The 21369-nt window shown below is 39.1% G+C and overlaps 2 protein-coding genes across 6 annotated transcripts; one reads left to right on the top strand and one right to left on the bottom strand.

Moving 5' to 3' along the window:
• Positions 1-6456, top strand: scyl3 (SCY1-like, kinase-like 3). The gene is made up of 14 exons (XM_071487679.1): positions 1-301; positions 427-611; positions 1024-1209; positions 1348-1461; positions 1602-1658; positions 1741-1843; positions 2161-2272; positions 2356-2433; positions 2745-2884; positions 3010-3200; positions 3620-3791; positions 4113-4286; positions 4381-5186; positions 5825-6456. The coding sequence occupies exons 2-14, from the start codon at positions 447-449 to the stop codon at positions 5885-5887; spliced, it is 2361 nt and encodes a 786-aa protein (XP_071343780.1). The 5' UTR covers positions 1-301; positions 427-446; the 3' UTR covers positions 5888-6456.
• A 229-nt stretch (positions 6457-6685) lies between these two features.
• On the bottom strand, positions 6686-20694 carry firrm (fignl1 interacting regulator of recombination and mitosis). 5 transcript variants are annotated; one of them, XM_071487674.1, is made up of 25 exons: positions 20521-20694; positions 20181-20321; positions 19704-19743; positions 19519-19607; positions 19040-19144; positions 18737-18877; positions 18042-18204; positions 17810-17894; positions 17544-17682; positions 17005-17094; positions 16796-16860; positions 16543-16691; positions 15514-15643; positions 14932-15118; positions 13987-14069; positions 13628-13679; positions 12944-13033; positions 10540-10725; positions 8804-8923; positions 8621-8716; positions 8422-8535; positions 7919-8023; positions 7752-7832; positions 7525-7671; positions 6686-7073 (listed from the first exon to the last, which is right to left on the bottom strand). In XM_071487674.1, exons 2-25 carry the CDS (start codon positions 20274-20276, stop codon positions 6867-6869), a joined length of 2760 nt encoding a protein of 919 aa, XP_071343775.1. In that variant the 5' UTR covers positions 20277-20321; positions 20521-20694; the 3' UTR covers positions 6686-6866. The 5 variants fall into 5 exon arrangements, with proteins under 5 accessions (XP_071343775.1, XP_071343778.1, XP_071343776.1 ...); XM_071487677.1 differs by having other exon boundaries at positions 15061-15118; positions 20521-20662; XM_071487675.1 differs by having other exon boundaries at positions 19704-19750; positions 20203-20321; positions 20521-20662.
• Positions 20695-21369: the final 675 nt, after the last annotated feature.

Here is a 21369-nt window from a genome sequence, read left to right as displayed (position 1 = left end):
ACCGGAAAGGTCCGTGTTTACAGCGCAGCTCTTGCTCCACGTTAGCATCGTTGATTTGACGAGCAGGAATAAACGTGTGCTTTTATTATTAAGTAACATTTTGACTTTTTTTTTAAAAGAGAGGCCACTTGATCAAATTTGCGGCACACCGCGATTTGCATGACTGTTTGGAGGCGGATGGGCGACCGACAAGCATAGCTATGACCAGCTGGCTAACGTAGCGCCGAGGTTAGCCAGCTAGGCAACTAACCCCCAGCTGCAGCTAACTTGTCACACCGCGGTGGCACGTCCAGTCAAACAGGTATTCCCTGATAAAACCAGGGCCTATATATGCGTGTTTATCGACTGACAACCTCACACGGCAGCAGAGCACGGTTGGCTGTGTTTTATATCCCCCCCCCTGTCTCCCCTCAAATTGCGCTACAGGTTCAGGAACAAGCGCGGCCATGGGTGCGGAGAGCAGCGCGGTGCGGAGCTGCACCCTGGAGGAGCCTCTCCTCACCTTGCCCTCCGGACTCACCATGTACTCGGCAGTGCTCCAGGACGGAAAGCCCGCTTCTGTGTTTGTTCACAAGCGAGGCAATGAAGACAAAGTCAACAAAGCTGCCAAGGTAGTTTATGCTGAAGCCTCCTCGTGTTACCATATCGCAATGGCCAGAGCCAGCCAGTAGTAGTGGATTTGTCTTACACATACAGATGCCCAGTCCAGATGGACACCAAAATACCGATGCAGTAGTGAAGCAACATTTTCCAGAGAGGAGCATCTTAACATTACATTGCAAACAAAGAAGCTAAACTCCCTCATACAGGGAAAGTGCTCCACGTCTGCGTAGAAACTAAATCGCCAAATGATGTCTTTATGCTTTACACTAACAGCAGTCTGCATTTGATTCAAGGTGCTAATTAGTGGCTCTGGCACTAAAGCTGCATAATCACTTCCTACTCATGGATCCTCCACCTGCTGTCTTGATGTTCACCTTTATTTTTAAATAAGGAAGTAATAAATGCTTTCGTTTTCTGCAGCACCTTAAGACCTTGAGGCACCCTTGTCTGCTGCGCTTCCTGTCCTGCTCGGTGCAGGACGGCGGCATCCACCTAGTGACGGAGCGTGTGCAGCCCCTGGAGCTGCTGCTGGACAGCCTCTCCCCAGAGGAAATCTGCGCTGGGATCTATGACCTCCTGCAGGCACTTGTGTTTCTGCATGAGAGGGTGAGTCTCTGCAGGATTACCTTAACTGACACGATTAAGTAATGAGAGAAAGAACAACAAGTTATTGAAAGTGACTGCTGAGGTTTGATGTCATAAGCCGTTTGCTGTGGCTCCCAACCTGTCTTCCTCTTCCGTCAGGGCAAATCAAGCCACAACAATGTCTGCATTTCGTCTGTCTATGTCAGTGAAGACGGTCATTGGAAACTGGGAGGGATGGAGACTGTCTGCAAGTTCTCTGAAGCAACTCCAGAGGTAGGAGGAAGAATTAAAACAAAGCCTTTAAGTGTTTTTTGTTTCCTGAAAAAAAAAAAAATTACAGTAACTACAGTAGATCAGACTTTTGAGGATTCACTTAGCCATATATTCAGTTTTGGTTTTCTTGAACTCCTCAGTTTCTCACAAGCATTAAGAATGTGAGAGAGGCCAGCTGTGTTCCTCCAGAAGAGCAGGTAAGCAAATAAAAGGTCACAATGTAAAATTGGAATTAGTTCCCATTATGTTTTGATTACTCATGAAACATGTTTTTGATAGGTTGAGGGCTTTAAAATGCTTCCAGATAAACATGCTCACTCTCGGGACTGTTACTCTTTCGGAATGATGGTGGAGACACTTATCCCTCTCCTGAATGGCTATGGTGAGTAGACATGAACTTGTGACATCAAACCTTATCTTGTATCTTGTCAAATTTGACCACTTATATACACTGATAAGCAACAGCATTGAAACAGGGAACTTTAATGTTGTGGCTGTATTTTTTGACTTAGTCAAGCTATGAAGCCATGGAGAATAATTGAAAGTACAGAATAAGTTTTAAGTCATATTGCTGATGGTTCAGAATGAATTCTTTGACAACATGCCACAGGCATACACAGATCAGCCACAACATTAAAACCAGTTACTTGATTTTATGCTGACTCTTGTTCACTCCTCTCTTTCCTTCGTTGTTTACAGTATCGCAGGAGCTGTCTGACAGCCTGAAGAAGACTCTGCAGGCGGGCCTGCTGAACTCTGACCCCTTGTCCAGACCTCCACTGAGCTCCTTGCTGACTCATGACTTTTTCAGGTTTGTGTGATCATGTTTGCTGTTGTTGTCACCAGTACATACTGAAAATGATTTGTTTTCAAACAGTGTTTTTCAATTAATAGGAATGACTTCCTGGAAGTGATGAATTTTTTGAAAAGCCTGACGCTGAAGATGGAAGAGGAAAAGAATGAATTCTTTAAGTGAGAAACCATGTGCTTTTTGTGGTTTTCTTATTCAGTGTGCTCTTTTGTTGTTTGTGCATTGTGTTCATGAAAAACATAGTATCATGTGTCATATTGTTTACCAAGGTAGTCCACATTTTCAGAAATTTAGTTATATGTAAGTCTCTTAGAATTGGATTGTTTTTGTGCTGTTGTGTTACATTTTAGGTTGATGATAACTACGATTGGGCAGTTGAAATACATTTCCTCAAGTAAATAATGCATAATTTTAACTAGTCTTAATTTTGACAAGGATCCCTTAACATGCTGGTTGTGTTCTGTTTGTGTAGGTTTCTTTTAGACCGGGTCCAGAGTCTCCCTGAAGAGCTGATAGCTGCACGCCTTGTCCCCAAACTCCTCAACTCTCTCGTTTTTGCAGAACCCATGGCTGTCAAAAGCTTCCTGCCTCATCTTCTAAGGCCAAAGAAGGGTAAGATGGCATTTAATTGGACTCTTTCTCCTGCTGCTAGCTAATAGGAGAAAGAAGCATACAATGGCTATCAGTTATGTAAAACTGAAAGTGGATGTTGCTCTTTATTTCAATTGTGTCGACAGATTCCAGTGGTGGTGGTAGCAGTGAAGAATGCCTGCTGTCGGTGACCCTTTACCGCAAACATGTAATTCCTCAGCTTCTCAAGCTCTACAAGGTCAATGAGGAACATGTGCGGATTGTACTACTGGCTCACATCCACATCTACGCTGAGTTCTTCTCCCACGATGAGCTCAAACACCAGATCCTGCCTCAGGTGGAGTGTTGGCAAAGTAGTTAGTAGTAGTAGTAGAAGTAGCACAACAAATAAGTGTGATGTCAATGGTGAACACTTAGCTAACTTTAAAGGTATAGTTTGACAATTTTGGTAAGGATGCTAATTCACTTTTTTTCCTGAGAGCTGGGTGAGAGGATTGATACCACTCTCATGTCTGAACATTACTTAAAGAGCTAGAGCCTGGAGGAGACTAGATCACTTTAGCGTAAAGACTGAAAGTGGGGAGAAACAGGCAGCAGAGTTCACTCCGAAAATGTTGAGCTGTTGCTTCAATAAAAAAAAAAAAAGACTGTTGTATATTAATCTGGAAACTACATGTTAAAAAAAAGGGCTGGGCAGACATAAATGTCAGCATTCTCTTCTAGCTACATAATGTCTTTGTTTGTTCGTGGCTGCAGGTTTTGTTAGGAATGAGAGACACCAATGATTCTCTAGTTGCCATGACGCTGCAGAGTCTGGCGGTGTTGGTGCCCTTGCTGGGAGCTCAAGTGGTGGTTGGAGGAGAGAGAACCAAGGTCTTTAAACGCACCACACCCAACTTCACCAAGTCTACAGAGGTCACGCCTGAAAGTAAGCAACCTTGGCCTAATCATGACAATAACAATGAAAGATGATATATCAGTAACTCTTTAAATAGAAAATAACTGTTAATACATTATATCATGTATAATACAAACTTTACAGTTTCATAGAGACATGCTGCTTCAGAATTATACAGTACTACACCTTGCACTTATATGAAATGTGTACACTTTGCCAGTGCTCTTACACAAACTCTGCTACTGTTTTATGCTTTGATGTGTTTAAAAAAATTTAAAAAAAAAATAAATAAATAAAAATGCCAGTGAAGTGTGTTGTTGAAAAAGATCTGAATACTTTTTTTTTTTTTAGCTTCACCTGTCCATATAGTTGGAAGTTCCCACCCTCAGTTGGCCCAGCCTTCCAAAATCTTGAATTTATTCCCCAGACCGTCGGGCACTGAAGGTCTGGTCCTGGGTAATATGGATAATTTAACAAGGGAGACTCCAAAAACTCCTAAAAGTTACCCCCTTGCACCAAAATCAGGTGTGACACCACCCTTCTTACTACTTATTTTAATGTAACAGTTTGGCATTATTATGCCTGAAGCTCAGTTTGTCTTCTCTGTTGTGTGTTTCAGAGGTGAGTAGACAGATGTCGCTTCCTTTGAATGGTCTTCATCAGGACAGTGAAATGGAGCCACTATCATACAGCCCGGAGCAGCCAGACAGACTAGAAGGCCCAGTGGAAGACTGGCCTGACTGGAGCGACCCTGAAGAAAGCGAGAACAGAGATAGACAGTCAGTCCAGATCCACATTCAGGCTTCAAAGAGGGTAGATCCAGTCAGCAGCAGACGGCCACACTCACACCAGAACATGGAAGAGGAACCGTGGGACGACTTTGAGGACACTGAACCTACCTCAGATCTTTCCCCCACTGCTCCTTTACCAGACCCAGCTATACTCACACCACCCAGAGGGGGCACTGCTACTTCACTGGTAAAACATGCTCCTGAAGCACAGAGACTGGGATCCTCCAAACCCCTAAAACTGACCTCAACATTACGACAATCCACACAGAGCAAGATCACTTCCTCATGGGACAATGGCTGGGCTCAAGAGGAGAGGGACTCAGAGAAATCGCACAGTCCATTCAACCCCAAACCTGCAGTGCCACAAAAGAATGGTGGGATAGGAGGTTTAGGGGAGGAGTTCACCATTAAGGTGAAGAAAAAGGTAGAGCAAGACCCAGAGCTGGATTTGTTTGCTGACATGGTGCCGGACATCAAGCTGTCTTCTCCAGCTCTGCTGCCACTGGAAGAAAGCAGTGTGAGCAATGCTGGTCTGTCTGCAGTGTCCTCGGTAAACACTAAATCTCTGCAGGTTGACTCACCCATCGATACCATAACACTCACTACCAAGTTTGCAGCTGCCAACCTGACAGAGGTGAGTGTGTGTAACTTTTTCTTTGGGATTTTGAAGGGATCTGGTTTTGAAGGTGGAAGTTGGGCAAAATTAATGTGCCCAGATACTTTCAGCAGGCTTAAACAGCAGTATTTACACGCAACATAAGAAATACTAGAAAAAGACGTTCCAAAGCTTTTTTTCGCTGTGATCTCTAAATACAAAGCAATGTTTGCTTGCAACCGCTCATGTTTGTAAGTTGTGAGAATCTCAATCAAATTGCATTTTTTTTCTCCTGTTGCATTCTAATATTCAAGACTCAAGAACAAATACAGGATTGTAATTTGTATAGTAAAATTCTACTTTCATCCTATTCCCTACCCCAGTAATCATCTTGCAACTACTTGTGGGAAAGCACTGCAGTAAATTGATATTCCCTTGTTTGTTTAGTCAGGATGAACACCCCTTTGTCTGAATGTACAACGGTTTAGAATAAAATGACAGCAGTGCTTCCTGCTGGAATCAGTTAAAATTTTAATGCAAGAGCCAAGAACCTGTTTGTAATGAGATTAAATGTTTCTGTCCTGTAAATGATTGAATAGGCATCAAAGAGTGTTTCTCTCCTTTGACAAACTTACCTCTGATCGTTCTTGGTTTACTTTTCTTCCTGTTTCTCTCAGATGGAAACAGATGGCTGGGGAGATGGAGATGACCTAAACTGGGAGGACGAGAATGCCTGGTGATAACTGATCTGTCTGGTTCATCTGAAGCAAGACTTTGAAAAATTACTGGAAAACTCTTCCACCTCTAAAAGCGCCAAGTCAGTCAACTGGTTGTTGCTCCAGTTCTTATTTAGCAACATGAGGCAGTAAGAATAATAAAGGCAGGGATTGGCTAAGACATTTTAGATCCTATTGTCTTGGTTCCTGGACATTTATTATCAGTATGTTCACTAAGATCATGTTCTTTTGAACTGGAAGGATTGACTGCTTATCAGACAGTGGCAGACTTGGACAAATGGAGTCACTCTCAATTGTTTGCCAACTGATTTAAGTCACCTCAGAATGAATGAGGATCTTAATCAGAGGTGAAGGTCATCCTGTTTTCATCTGCTTTTTGTTTAGTTTTTTTATGTGCCAACTTCACTACTGGCATTAAGATTAAGAAACACTTTTTGGTAAATTACAACTTGTCAAAAATGTGTCATGTTTGATTTACAGAAGGCTTGCACTTTGAATGAATGTGGACTAGGAATTACTTAATTTATTAGTAGATTTTAGGTTGCTGGTGAAATAAAGATTTTACTGTATCAGTTATGGCCCTGTTCTGTTTGAGGAGACATTTCATAGCCATAAAGCGAATGCAGTTGTTCAGGGCTACTGACGTTACATACTTGGACTTTCACAAAACAGAAAAGCCTGACTTAGTATGGTTGGTAAATACAGACATTTCTTAGCCAAATTATGCTGTAACACCCACCCACCCCCTCCCAGGCAGTGAAGACAGTAAAACTTGCCTCCAATTAAAACTAAACCAATGCATTGTATTCCAATAAGTTTAATAAACAGTTAAATAAATCAAGAGTGACAGTTTTAAAAAAGTAAAAGAGGAGCTATTTGCAGTAGCAGTAATGGGTGTTACAGACTTCCACAATTTCAGAGTGATTGAAGTTTTTTGATACAGAAAGTAAATAATCAGGGCCAGGAAAACAAACTGGAGATGCTAGATTGTGTGTCTGGCTGTACAGATGTTGGTTATGAGGGTCTGAAGCTCCTGCAGTCTGGATTCCAGCCACTGTGGTGGTGTCTTCATGTTAGCTTCTCCCTCAGCGAGAGCCTGAAGGGCTTTTAAAGCACTCTCAGCTGTCTGGATGTAGCGGCTGTACTCCTCCTCTGCACTGGTCTCCTGCCGAGCTCTCTTTGGACATGGCTGAGAGGGAGGAAAAATTACAGGGAAAAATTAATCTTTTTGTGAATTAAATCACACATGATTTTTATTTTACATCAGACAGGGCAGACAAATTATACAGTACTTTTACCGAGTAGTTTGTTAAATATTTTATAATATTATTCCAATACTTTATAGTACTAATGATACTGCTCAGTAAACCTTTTACTGAGGCTACTAAAATATTTTACATTAGGACTTCAAACACAGACATATTAGAATATTACATCTGGGAAATATAAACCTCCAGAAGCAGCTGCCAACCAAGAGTTAGTGCATATTTTAACCTCTCTAGTGCCCATAATTTGATCATGCTCATACTGGACAGTTGCCACTCAGTGACTTAGACGGTTCACATGTGTACCAAGGCGGTGCATGAGCATGCATATTCAGAAAGCCTGTGAATAAATTTTAATTTAATGATGCCACTTACCTCTGGATCTGCAACTGCTTCAGCCACCTGTTTGTTACAAACATTTTCCTTGTTGTTTTCCAGCTTCTCATTGTGTTGCTCAATCTCTGGTGTCTCCATCTTGAGCCTCTGTAGCCGTGACTCCACATCTTCCTTTGCATTTACAGTCTACAACAAAAGAGTCTATTTCAAATGTATCTGTTTTATCTTAGGTAGATGTTTATCATAATTATACTAGCATCCCTTACCTTGCTAAGATAATTCACCACCTTGGTCTTGGTTTCTTCTACACACAAACTCTGGGAAATGACTTCCTCATGGTTTGTAACCTTGAATGCCAGTAGGACAAATTTATGGAGGACAAATTTACAACAGTATACAGCATTGCATCTGAAACAGTAGAGGTAGTAGCTACCTCTGCAAAATGAGAGAAGGCTTCCAGGGCGTGCTGATGTAGCAGCCAGGATCTGTCAGCTAGCAGGACTCCAAACAGGTGGCTCAGCCTTGGCAGAATTTGACTCTGTAGGACCAAAGAAGTTTGTAGGTATGAGAAACTATGAGAATATATTTGGATTGTAGTGAGCAAATACAGAATTCAAATCTGTTATGTATAGTTTCAACTATTACAGACTTTTTTCATGTAATAAGATTGTTCATTTAGTCCGGGAACTGAAAAATAATGACAAATGCACATCACAAGATGCAAGAACCCAAAGTAATATTTGAAGCTGCATACAAAAATGTTTATTCCATGAGATAACATACAACCAGTGACATTTAAATTAAGCTTGATACTCTTTACAGATAAATAACGGTGGTAAGAGAGACTTCTAATGACAACAGCAGTAGAATGGTTTTCCTGGAAAAACTCTTAGTAAGGTGTAAAAATCCTCATCTGCAATACTGTGGTTTCAGTACCTGGTTGTCAGGAGGGACAAAGATCTTCCCCAGGGAGGCCAGGAACTGCAGAGCAGCCAGCAGCAGCTGATCTGCACATTTCTGAGATACCACTGCATCCACACACAACAGAGCCTGACACACACACATACATCAGTCAACACAAGTATTCCGCATTCTTCATTTTTATAATGTGAACAGTGAAAACTCAACAGCATACCTGTAAAATGACTTGAGTTTCCATGTTTTTTACTAATATGGCTGATAGGGTCAGGAGCAGCTGCAGAGTACACTGGAGCACAGGGTGGGTCTGTATCTGGAGTGTGACAGGTTACAGCAATAACAACTGTGCATTTACATACATCCGTCTGTGTGTGTGTGTGTGTGAGTCCTTGAGGCTCACCTGATCTGAACTCATGCGTAACCAGAGCTGTGTGACTATCCTTGTTGCAGTCAACACACACTGTTCCTCAGGAGATGACTGCCCTTGAACCACCACTAGGAGGGATAGGAGCACCACATTCTGGAGACAGAAGGGACTTTGTAAAAACAAGACCACATCAAACCCTAGTATTTGACTGGACCACTTATGGTCAAATCCTGAGTTTGTGACATTGTCTGACAAACTCACCAACCACATAAATTAAAGACTGTGCTGTGATTTCAGCTAGGCTTATATACAGTTATCACTCAGTGAGAAAGTTAGATGAGACTTCCTTTTTTTTTTTAGGTTATCTTTTCATGCTTTTTCCTTTTTTACAGTCAGAATGAGAGAGATGAGAAAACTGAGGAGAGAGAGGATGACAGATTTTATGGTCTAAACCAGTGGTTACCAACCTTTTTCTTAAGGGACCCATATTTTTTACCATTGTAAACTTTGGTGACAACCGCCGCCCTTTGGGCTTACCCACTGTCTCAGGATGTTTAGTTGTCTGGTGTCGCTTCAGCTTGCAGAGCTTCAAACTTTCATTTGCCAGTTTCTCACGGCAAACTACACATTCACCTCTAATCTTATCCATTGCTTCTATGAAACCAAACTCAATATAACTTTCTTGGTAGCCCCTCTTTTTCTTTTTGACATTTTCCGCAGTCTCCTCTACCTGACGCTTCGCCATTTCTCCCTTAGCTCCGTTTATGTTGCTAGGCAACGGCTGCAGCATGAGAGGCGTTCACATCACACATGCTCTGTTCCTCGTGATATATATAACTTATTTGTTTATCTATTTAAATACACGAATAAATGTTTAATGTGGCCCTTGAATTTAGTTGATTTTGTCACATATATGAATTAAATGCTTACTCATTTATTTAACATTTTAATTACATAAAAATTATTAAACCCCTTAAAATCAAGAGGGCTTCGCAACCCCCCCCTGGATCTTTGGGGCCCCCCAGGTTGGGAACCGCTGGTCTAAACCAATTGCACTTTCTGTACAAAACTACAGCTTCTTCATTTAAATATCATATTGTACCTATTTTTATATCTTCATGTTCAATTGTCAATTTCTACTTATGCTTCTGGACTTGCAGTATTTGATTTATCTTCTTTTTTTATTTTTCTATTTACAGTACCATGTTATTGTTATACACCAAAACACCAAGACAAATTCCTCATATGTGAACTTGATTCTGATCTCTAAACACTGTATTAGTGACAAATCATAAAAGGCAAGCAGAAATGCATACTGTGCTAAAAAAAAAAAAACAAAACAAAACAAAAAAAACTATAAACTGATGACTCTATGCAATAAGTTTGTTTATGCACAACCTTCTGGGGAAAAAAAATCGTCTCACTTGCAAAACTATTTGAGGTGGATTTGGCTCTCAAAGAGATGCCAGACAAACAAAGGAGAAAGGTCACTAATAACAATCTTATCTGTTCTCAAACATGGGAACAAGGTTATTGTTCTCTTGACGCTTGTTGTGGTCATTTGTCATCTATCCATTTTTACTTAAGTCCACAAGGTCGGACACTGTCCTGCAGCATTGCCCTTGATGTTTGTAGTGCCTCTTTCTCTCCATGTATTCAATATCATAGTCACTACATTTCCCTTGTTACATTCACAGGTATAATGGAGGATGAACGCATGTTAACGCCATTTAGTAAATATCTCAAAATTTTATATTAGAGGTCCTCACCACTTTGTCCACTTGTCCCAGTTTGTACCCTCCATTCTGCCAGTCTGTCAGAGCTTTCTGAGTAATGGCAATGATGTCCGTTTCTACGCGCTGACGGGCATCCTGAGAAAGAGCTCTGAGGAGGACATGACGCCAGACGGGTAGGTTTTCCACATCAGAGGGTGGAAAATGCATCACCAGCTCCATCTGTAAAAAATAAACACTTCAGAAAAAATATAAATCTATCAAGTCTATGATCTTCTACAGTTCAGTGTTAGTGTTGTTTTAGGGATTCAAGCAGCAAGCAGTTCCGTTTATTGTTATTCTCACTGATCTTAATTTGTGAGGGAGATTGTAATACGTCAATCTGTTAAGATTTTGTATTCATGAGTAATACCGTAGTTGAAAACTATTGTGGATCCCAGGAGGAGGCTGTGTGCTGTGTGAGGGACAAAATAAAGACATTTTGTTGCTTCTAACTTTCTGTCTGAGAAGGTTCTGATCATTTTACAATATAGCTGAAATCACAGCCCATTCTTTGCCTTTAACTTATGTGTATGGGGATTTTGTCAGTGGTTATAAAATCAAAAAGAATTTCAGCAGCGCAAAGTAGCAGCTGCAAAATGGCTTAGAAGTTAACATGCAGTCATAATGAGCTGCGTTTCAGTCACTATTTCAAACTTGTTATGTTGTCTCACAACAGAGACAGAGAAAGATGTTACCGCGTATGTGAGCACAGAGAGTAGGAGAGAAGCAAATAGATAAAGGGTTGAAACTGGATGACACTAGGGAGAATGCAAATAGGACACAATGATGTCAGTTATTTACAATGGTTCCACAACAGTTTTCAACTACATCTTCAATTTCACACAGTGGTCATACTCAATCCAGCCATATACTAGGTTTTGACCTAGTCTTGTTCATAAACAAATTATTAGGAAAGGTTCAAGTTTAGTTCAGTGACTGACAGTAACATTTTCTAACATTTCTCAAAATATTGCTATGACAACTTATGTTAATGTGGCTGACAGCAGCCAATCAAAATAAAACTGTGTGTAATTCCTACTGCGAACATCTAATCAACATTAAAATTGGTACATAGGTTTATGATGTCATGAAGGATTGCACAAAACCTTGGAGGAACAGTTGCAAGGTGGCGCTACAACATAGACATTTACGTTTTAACCTGTATCTCAGAAATTTGTTTAAACTGAGAAATTAGCTACTTTCATGAAAAGAAAAATCATCACTTCCATCTACTATCATCAATGTCACTACCACATATCATCATAAATATAGTACGAGCAACACTACAAAATTTCAGGAACATTGTTTTAAGGCTTATGGCTTAATATCACTATGTTTACATTGCTCAGAGCAATGAGTGGGTGAATTTGGTAGGTCAGATCAAAGATGCTCTGTGGAGATTTGGCACCGGTTTTAGCACCGCTTCCATGTGGCCCCAGTTAAAATTCCCTTATAGACTCGACCTTCTGAACAAGTTGTTTGCTCTTCATGCATACATGCCACCATTACCAACTTAACCAGTAACTCAGTATTAAGTTCAAACCCTGCATCTGTCTTCCTTCACCTGGTAGTTTTCTGGGGACTGACAAATTAAAAGAGTAAACCTGAGTAAATGAGCAGAAACACTAACAAACGTAGCTGATTCTATGCACGGCATGAGGGGCTACTGAATGGTTTGATCAGTATAAAAATAAAGAGAATCGTATTCTGACCTTTGCAGTCACCACATTTCAACCCAACTACCCCTAACCCTAAACCAAAGCATTAGATGGTGCTCTTCACCATCATCATCAAAACATCAAATGACAGAATATCCTTTGAAAAATTGTTTGTCACTCCAATAAAAGTTCCTGAAGTTGTTTGAGTGGCCCAGCAACTTAGTATGTTAATTGATGTTGATTCGTGTCACCTATGTGTATGTGAAGAAAATGTGAAAAATCCACTATATGCATATAAAATATACTGTCCTGTTTTTTTTAATTTTTGTGATATATTTTTAGTGTGACATAATACAAATGTGAGGCCCAGTGCTGCTAAATCTTTACAGACATAAAAAGGGAATGCAAGCTTTCAAATCAATTTCAATTTAGAAACTGCACTTCATACTGTTGTTTTCAGGAATCAATTATGAGTCGCACTATATGTGATAAAGGGAAGCCAACTTAACACAGAATGATATTCCAGTAGTTGTTGGATATACAATTACAATTAAGACAAAGCTCACAAAATATTCATTGTTTAAGTCACTCTTCTAATGTTTTCTCCATCTTTCCTCTTATTTGGCCTTTCTGGGATCATAAATCTTTACTGACCCATCAAACGTGATGTCAGTTCACACTCTATAGTAATTCATGAGTTCATTAAAAAAAAAAAAAATTCAGTTCCCAGGGTTTCTAACCTGGTGGTTTGGTGTCATAAGGAAAACCATGCGTTTGAGCAGCAGGCCCATGTGGAATGACTGGTAACACTCAGTGTTGCACATCTTCACCTAAAGGAGAAGAGGGAGAAACAGAAAGGTGGTAAGGGACAGTGTGAGTGTCAGTGTGAAGGCTCAGGAGGAGTAAGATCACCAGGACATCAGGGCAGAACAAAGGTGAAGAACTGAAGCAGAGGGACGTGTATGGAAATCAGTGGGATCCAGGCTAATCTGATGATGTTATGAGAAAACAGGATATGAGAAGGTGTCAGTCCCCAAGGTCCAACAACACCAATTGTCACCTCTGTTGGGGTGCCACAAAAATCAGTGAGGACCCCATACTAATCCATAACCCTACAGAGAGAGATTACGGGAGTTTAGAGTTACTTTAGAAAGTGCTCAGGAAGAGGTCATAGACATGGAAAAACATCCATGACCTTGTGGTATCTACCCAAGATGGTGGAAGCCAAGTTTTAAGACATTTGGTTGTTATCCTGCAACCTATTGTATGTCTGCACAATAAAACAGGTGTACAATATGAAGTTTTACTGAGCATCTTGGAAATAGGTTAAGTACCATTTGTTGTCTCTTTCAAGTTTAAAATAAAATGAGACCACAAAATACATTCTCTCCACTGCATTGTATATTGTCTTTGTGTCTACCCACCAGTTGAGCAATGAGGAGGACATGATGTAGACAAAGTTCTGCTGTCCCATACCTGTAAACAAAAAAGACAAAATCAGCGTTGGATTCAATATAGTACAGAAAAAAATGTGTAAAAACACTTACAACCATACTTTGGTGAAAGGGTATTTGTAGTCTAAAGGGGTCTGAAATGTAGGCCCTGTGATAACACACAGAGTGCCCAAAAGCATGCACTGATCACAATACAGCTGGAGAGTTTACACTTTCATTTTAAGACCAAATTAAATGAATTAGCCAAAAAACACTGACCCCTCAGACAATTAAAGGAAATCCAGTTAGACTTATTGAGTAGTGAATACTCCATTAATCTTTCATCTCACCGAGCTGTAAAGCACCACACATCTGTTGCCAGTAAAGCTGTCTGTGTGTCGGCCTGCAGCACAGCATCAACCAAACAACGCTCCTGAAAAAGGGAGATTATGGAGAGGGGAAGTCAGAGCAACAAGAGGAGGGATAAACAGAGGAAAATACAGTAGCCAGAGAAAACAAATCCTTTAAACAAGAAATTTAACAGACACAAAGAAAACGAAAGTGAAAAAATAACTTGTGTTGAATAGTGTGAAATCCTGCACCAAAACACTGCACTACACAAAATCTAGTATATAGTTGGACCACGTCGTATTTGCAGTCTACGTTTGCTTTTCTCCTATTCTCTGTTCTGACATGTGCAGTATTTCAATACAGCCGAATTCCCAATAAAGCTGCTCTCATTTACGTGTTTTAGTGACTGAAACATGGCCTATTAAGACTACATGTTAAGCCCATGTCACTTCCAGCCATTTCCAAGCTGCTGCTCTGCACTGCTGAAATCCTGGTCTTATAACCATGACATAATTTGACAAAAATCACCAAATATTTTTTTAAGTCAGTCAGTGTCAACCCAATACATACTATACCTGACATCTGTGTGGCCAATAATATCTGCCAAAATAGCGGTCAGGTTTAAACACCTTCAACTTTTTAAGACACTGTCCTGACAAGTTTCACCGTGACTCTGCTGTGAAAAAGGAATCCCCCACTGTTCCAAAGTGCCGCAACCGCAAACCTGTTTGTACTCCTGATTATTTGAAAGACAGCTTGCCAATTAGATTCCTCTGGCTAATGACATTTTCGCAGTTTCTGTCAAAAACATGTGTGCCACTACTTGACAATAGCGGGGTTTTATCTATTACTATTATTACTACTTTTAAAGAAAGATGCAGAAAATTCTTATCTTCCAGAGGTTGGAAGATGTACTACTCTGTGGTTACGTGTGTAGACCTCACCAGCACAGGGAAGTACACTGGAGGAAGTGCAGCCACGCTGGCACAGAGTTGCACACACATGTGATGATGTAGAGTGACCTTGACCTGGGCCTGACCCTTCATCATCACTCCTGGCAAGAGCACTGGTACCTTGCGCTCGGTAAAGCAACGACGGAAACTAGTGAACAAGGCCTTGTAGAGAGGAAGCCTGAAGACAGAGGGGATGAAAAAGCTTTTAAATATTTCAGACATTAAGCCAGTGTAAAGAGAAAGTGGCTAAAGTTCAAGACTCAATGCTCCTGTGAACTTCAAATTAGAAGAGCAACTTATGATCTAAAAGGGCTCAATGTTAACTACAATTACACAGTCTTCTATGTGTCAGTTTGTATGAAGCTGATGTAATTACTGTAAAAATTACTTAAGTTATTAATATGATTGAATACTTAAACACTCTACTATAACTACAATAAATTATTAAATTATGTTGAAGCTGATTATGTTGAAGCTGATTTATTCTATATGATAGGGTTGAAGCACCTAATACTTAAAATGTTGCAGTTAATGACAGCAACTAAAAAATTTTTAAAACCTAACTTTTATTACCTGGGTGTCTCTTCCGAGAACTGGCTGCCAGTGTACCAAAGCTGCTGCACCTCCTCTGGTTGGGTGGCCAGCTGACACAGGACGTTCACCAGCAAAAGACACTGAGGAAGCTCATGTTCAGGACCTAACCCTGCAGACAAACAAGACAAGACTGTATGCTGCATATTTTGTTGCACAAGTGTCAGTCTGCAGCTAAAAACATGATGTCAACATTTACCCATAGATGCTACAATTTCCTATACATACAGTTTACAGAGATGTCAGTCTTCAGTGGATTAGAAGTTTTGGAAATAACAGATTGAAAAGTCAGCAAGCATGTCTCATATGAGATTCATATACATTATTAATGGTCTGATGTAATATACTTGACTAGTATCAGTGCTGAAGCTGATCTAATTCAATGGGATCAGGCTGGAAAAAGTGGGTTCAGCAAAATAAATGTTGATTTTTGAATATGTAGTGTGGTGAAATGAGGAAATGAAGTATACATTACACTGTTAACATTAAAAGTATTAACATGCAGACTATAATCACTCAGTTTTTAAGGCATATTTTGGATATGGTTTTATCAACTGATCTTAAAAACTACTAAGTGTGCCAAGAAGCCTTTTTTCATCTACTGTCATTGAGCAGATGTTACACAGTCACCCTAACAGCAGATAAATATAAAAAAAAATAATAAAACAAAAAAGTAGAAAATATTTAGCTAACATTGCCCTATTTGATTAGATTTCAATTTTGAAACTGACAATACTGTTCCAAACCCAGTTTGATTTACATCCACCATCACATGACCTCTATTCCTCTATGCTGCAATTACAATAAAAACCTATTTCTTGTTGTACAACACTGCCGAAATAGTGCACAACATTATATGTATTGTATGCTTCATAGTATCAACATGGGGAATGGAACTGGTTCACAGCTAATCACTGAGTTTATATCTCAAAAGGGAAACAGGAAAGCATCTATCAACCCAGCCACAGTGCCTCGGGAAAGGGGTAAGCAGAGGACAAGCTTCAAACTCACGCAGGTCCTGCTGGAGGACAATTTCAGCGAAGGGCCTTAAAGGCAACAGCTGGAGCAAGAGGGCATCCATGGGAACCAGAGCAGCTGCATTCAATTCCTCAGACAGAGCCATGGTCAGTGTTGGAGCACATAAGCTGGGAGGGAATTTACTGAAAGACAGGCACAGAGATTATGTTTCTGCACTGCTTGTCAACTCAAAGGAAAAATTGTGGTCTGAATCTGCTTCTTAAAACCACAGCCAAACCACACATACCTGATGATCTGAAGGTAGAGTTTGTGAAAGCAGCTACAATACTTAGTGAGAAAAAATTTGAATTCCTGTTGAAAGAGTAAAGAATTAGGGGGTGCAAGTTGCACTGCTTTGTATTCTGAAGTACTGATTAAATAGTCTTACAATTACAGAGATGGCAAAAAGTTTTTATGGAGACCAGAGGGCTGCAAGAAGATCCTAACTTGTAGTACCTTTATGTAATGAACCAGTGTGTTGGCAAAAAATCTGCACATCTTTGCAGTTTTCTGGAACAACTTGTATTCTGGGTTTTGTGTTGCCTCCTTTAAAAAAGACAGAAGAACATTGACACAAAATGTGACAAAGATCAAGTCTTTGACCTTACACCGATAAACACTAGTCACATTTGTTTCTAAGTACAAAGGGGCACAACACAGGAAACATGTATCATTCTATATATACACAGGATACAGTAAATGCTAATTGCGCAGAAATATCTCCCACTGTGGTGATTCTAGTTGCTAGCTTTTGTCAGTGAAGACAAAAATATATTGTACTGTACCTGGGTTTCCACATTTACATGTATTATATTGAGAAGTTCATACTCTTAAATCTCCAACATTAAAATTTTACAAATTTCAAAGAAAAGAAAACATAAGTAAACAATGCAGTAAATGCTCCTGCATATGTAAAAACCCATAAAAAGCTGCTACGAAAGCTACACATACTATGTGTTTTTATCTCATTTATTATCAAACCAGAGCTTTCCTACCTGTAAACCAGCATGTTTTATCTGTTCAGCCAGCTCCACACAGTTGTGGAAGGAGGCCAACAGGTTTTCACAAAGGCTGGTACTGATGTCACCATGATGTAGATGTTCTTCTACCAATGACTGGTACTTCAGACTCTGTCTGAACAGAAGAAATTAAGAAGAAGGAATAAATCATACTCTTAAAACAGAGTTATTCATCTAGTATGACAGATACTATGACATTATCAAAAAACATAGGTGTCAGCTTGAGTGTCTGCTCTACTGACTTGATGAGGAATTTCCATGTGTTTGCATGGAGTGCTATGTCCAGGTTGGAGATGATAGAGCAGATATCCAGCATGCTGTGAATCACTGAGGAAGATGAAAAATATGTTCAGTGAATTGAAGACTGCAATGAAGCTATGCCAGTACAATAGCAGAAAAGTTTAATAAAAAGAAGCTTGGCAGTGAAATACAGAGGGATTCATACGTTCATACTGTACATGTACACACACACACCTGTAACGATGTCAGAGACCTCCTCCTCTGAGGCACTGCTGTCAAGGGAGATCCTGTCCAACAGCTCCAATAGACCCTTCTGAAGGGAATATGCCTCCTTAAAGAGTCCCTGCAGCAGGTCAGCCACCAGGGACAGACGGCCACAGTAAACTACTTCACTCTCCTGTGGACAACATGTAGAGTCTGCTTATACTAATTTTCCTTTTTTTATAGGTTTTCACTAGATTTTTGAAAAGAACTTGAATTCTGAAAAGAAACAGATCAGTTTAAACTCCATTGTAACTGATGTTCCTTTGCATCCCTAAATGGTTGTGTGCAAAATGTGGAACTTGGACTTTGTAATGAATGTATTTCTATTATTTTATTTTATTATATATATATATATATATATATATATATATAATTAATTAACTGTGTGTAATTATTTGTTATTCTAACAAATTATGTAATTATTCATAAAATTGAAAACATTCATTTTACTTACCACATATCCTATGTGGATATTACTTACTAACTATATTACTTATATAGTTATCTTTAGAATTCATTCTGAGAAATAAACATTATACTCTTATTAATTGTAGTGATTAATATAAATACCAATATATCAAAATATTCAGCCATAATTATAGCAATTACTGCATGACATATTTAAAATACAGAAAAACATGCAATACAGTTTTGGGCAGACCAACCTTACAGTGCTGAAAGGTTTCCCTCAGGACTTTCAGGATACAAGTAGGTAATGAGCGGATAGCATCCATGTCAGGAGCTTCATTGAATGAGCCAACGCGACGCACACAAGTGGACAGTACATCAATTATCTGCATCATTGCCTGAAGCAGACCACAGGTTCTTATCAAAATATTGGTTAGGAGTGAAGTGGGAACAACCTTTTTTAGACAACATACTGTATGTCATACTAAGCTTAAACCTTTAAGGTACTAACTGTACCATTTTGAAACACAGTCTTAAATTGGCAATAAGAATAATAGTACCTGAAGAATGTTCCTTAGTAAGGCACGCAGTTCAGTGTTCTGACTAGAGAGCCCTCCAACTTGGTCTAAGATTTCTTTCATCATGCTCTCAAACAGTGTCACAGCCTGCAGATAATGGATATTGAGAAAAAGATCAATAAAAGTAACATAAATGAAGCAGTAATTCATAATAAAACTTTCATCAACAATCCTACAATCACAAGAAAAAGTAATGAATTAGTGAGTAATTTTGCAGAAAACCCAGAAAGTTGAAATGTCATCCCCTTCAGACAACAGAGCCAACTGGCTAAAATGTTATATTTGGTATTTAAATGAGTAAATATTACACTATTTAAGATCTTTAATGACCTTGAGTTTAGATAATAAAATTCAATTTTAAGACTCTTCACAGGACTGGCAGCCAGTCATTATTTAACAAGTGCTAGTGAAGGTATTCACATAATAGGTCTTAGCCAACAAGCAATCATCATGCCGTTTACCTTTGGTAAGATCTTGGAGAAGCACTCATCTTCCAGCTCTGACAAATCAATATGTGGAAGGAACATGTCTGTAATTATCTTCAGTACACCTGTAGGGATGTTTTTAAGATATTTCATATTTAATCACAAACATTACTCAAAGCACGAAATAAGGTGTTTGCAAATTGTCCAATGAAGAAACTTACGTATATGATCATCCCAGCTCTCAGATTTTTGCTGCAAAGAGTGCAAACTGTCAAGGAAAACCACATTACTGTAAATCCCTTTCATTTCAGGAGGGCAATAATAGAGAAAAAAATAATGACATATTAGCATGAGCAAAACACAAAGTTTTGCCCAGTTTCACCCAAAAAATATTCAGTGTTTACCAAACTTTACAATCTAGAGGGTTTGAGTATTTTGGTATTCAATATGATTACTAATAGTAGGCACACTACCACCCCTTCCCTCATTAAAAATACAATTCTATTGATAATGTGCATTTAAACTATTGACCTAATCCCAAAGATAATATTATTTTGTCAATCCTTTTCCAATCTTTTGCACTTTTCAAAACTTCACAAGAACGAGATATCACTGGACTCTCTCAACAGATACCATCTGTATGAAGCTATGAAGCATCAGACTGGAATGAGGACATTAAGTCAGGTTTGAGAGGATATCGTGAGTTTTGGCAGGACAGACTTCAGCTCCTGGCGACAGGTTTCCTGACTCCACTGCACCACCTCGTCCAGGAGAGAAGTGTTGGTCTGGGACATGATGACAGCAGTCGCCGGAGGATGTCAGGACAGTTGTCCAGACGACTGGAAATTTTGGAACAAAGTCACCGTGAGAGTTGATTGAAGTTTAATGCCATTGCTTCAGTAGCTGGTGTTACTGAAAAGTCGCTTTCTGATTAGACTAAAGAAAACCGAAACTGCTGTTAGGTTGTGCGTTTGCTACGTTATGATTTGCTAAAACATTGAACGCTAGCATGGTAGTTTGATTTGGATAGCTTCTTACCATAAATGCAAGACAGTGCCCTCTGTTCAAAAAGCAGACAAACGTTCCTACGAGTCAGTTTGTCTCAGCTTTATCATTATATTCTTGTTAACTAAACTTTCATATGAGTAAAACGTAGGAAAGATAGCAGATACAGCACCTAACTGTGAACAAACACACTGCGCGCCGTTGTTTGAGTCGGATGTGACGTTGTAACCAAATCGGCTCGTCAGCCCTCACTCTGATTGGTTGAAAGGTTCAACTCTAAAGCGTTCAACCAATAGAAGAACGGAGCGACTGCAAAGCGCTGACAATAACAACTGGCACCATGAAGCGACGGGGATCCAATGAAAGGAGTGAAATATATAGTTTCATAAATAGTTTCATTTGTATGAATCGAAGCCTCAAATTCCTACAAATACCACACATTTGTAAATAATGTAAATATATAGCCATGTATATTTTTCATTAAAGTGTGGAAAGAAGGAAATTTGTATTTACCCAGGTCCCATTTATTGAACTTTAAATACTGTTACTAATTAGGCGTAAATTTGATAACCCTCACAAAATGCATCCATCCCTGAGATATGATGATGAAAATACAATTAAATTACAGGTCAAAGTCAGAATATGGAATATTGGTGTCAGAACATTTTTACCCATACAGAATATATATATGATATATATATATATATCATATATATATATATATATATATATATATATATATATATATATATATATATATATATATATATATATATATATATATATATATATACTGTATATATACTGTATATATATATATATATACTGTATATATACTGTATATATAATTATATATTATATATATTATATATATTTTATTAT

The sequence above is a fragment of the Trachinotus anak genome, unplaced genomic scaffold, assembly GCF_046630095.1.
Source record: "Trachinotus anak isolate AG129_WGS33_773 ecotype Australia unplaced genomic scaffold, CSIRO_AGI_Tana_v1 ptg000010l, whole genome shotgun sequence".
Lineage (NCBI taxonomy): Eukaryota > Metazoa > Chordata > Actinopteri > Carangiformes > Carangidae > Trachinotus > Trachinotus anak.
Note: the sequence above shows the minus strand (reverse complement) of the source record. Positions and strands in the feature narration are given on the sequence as shown.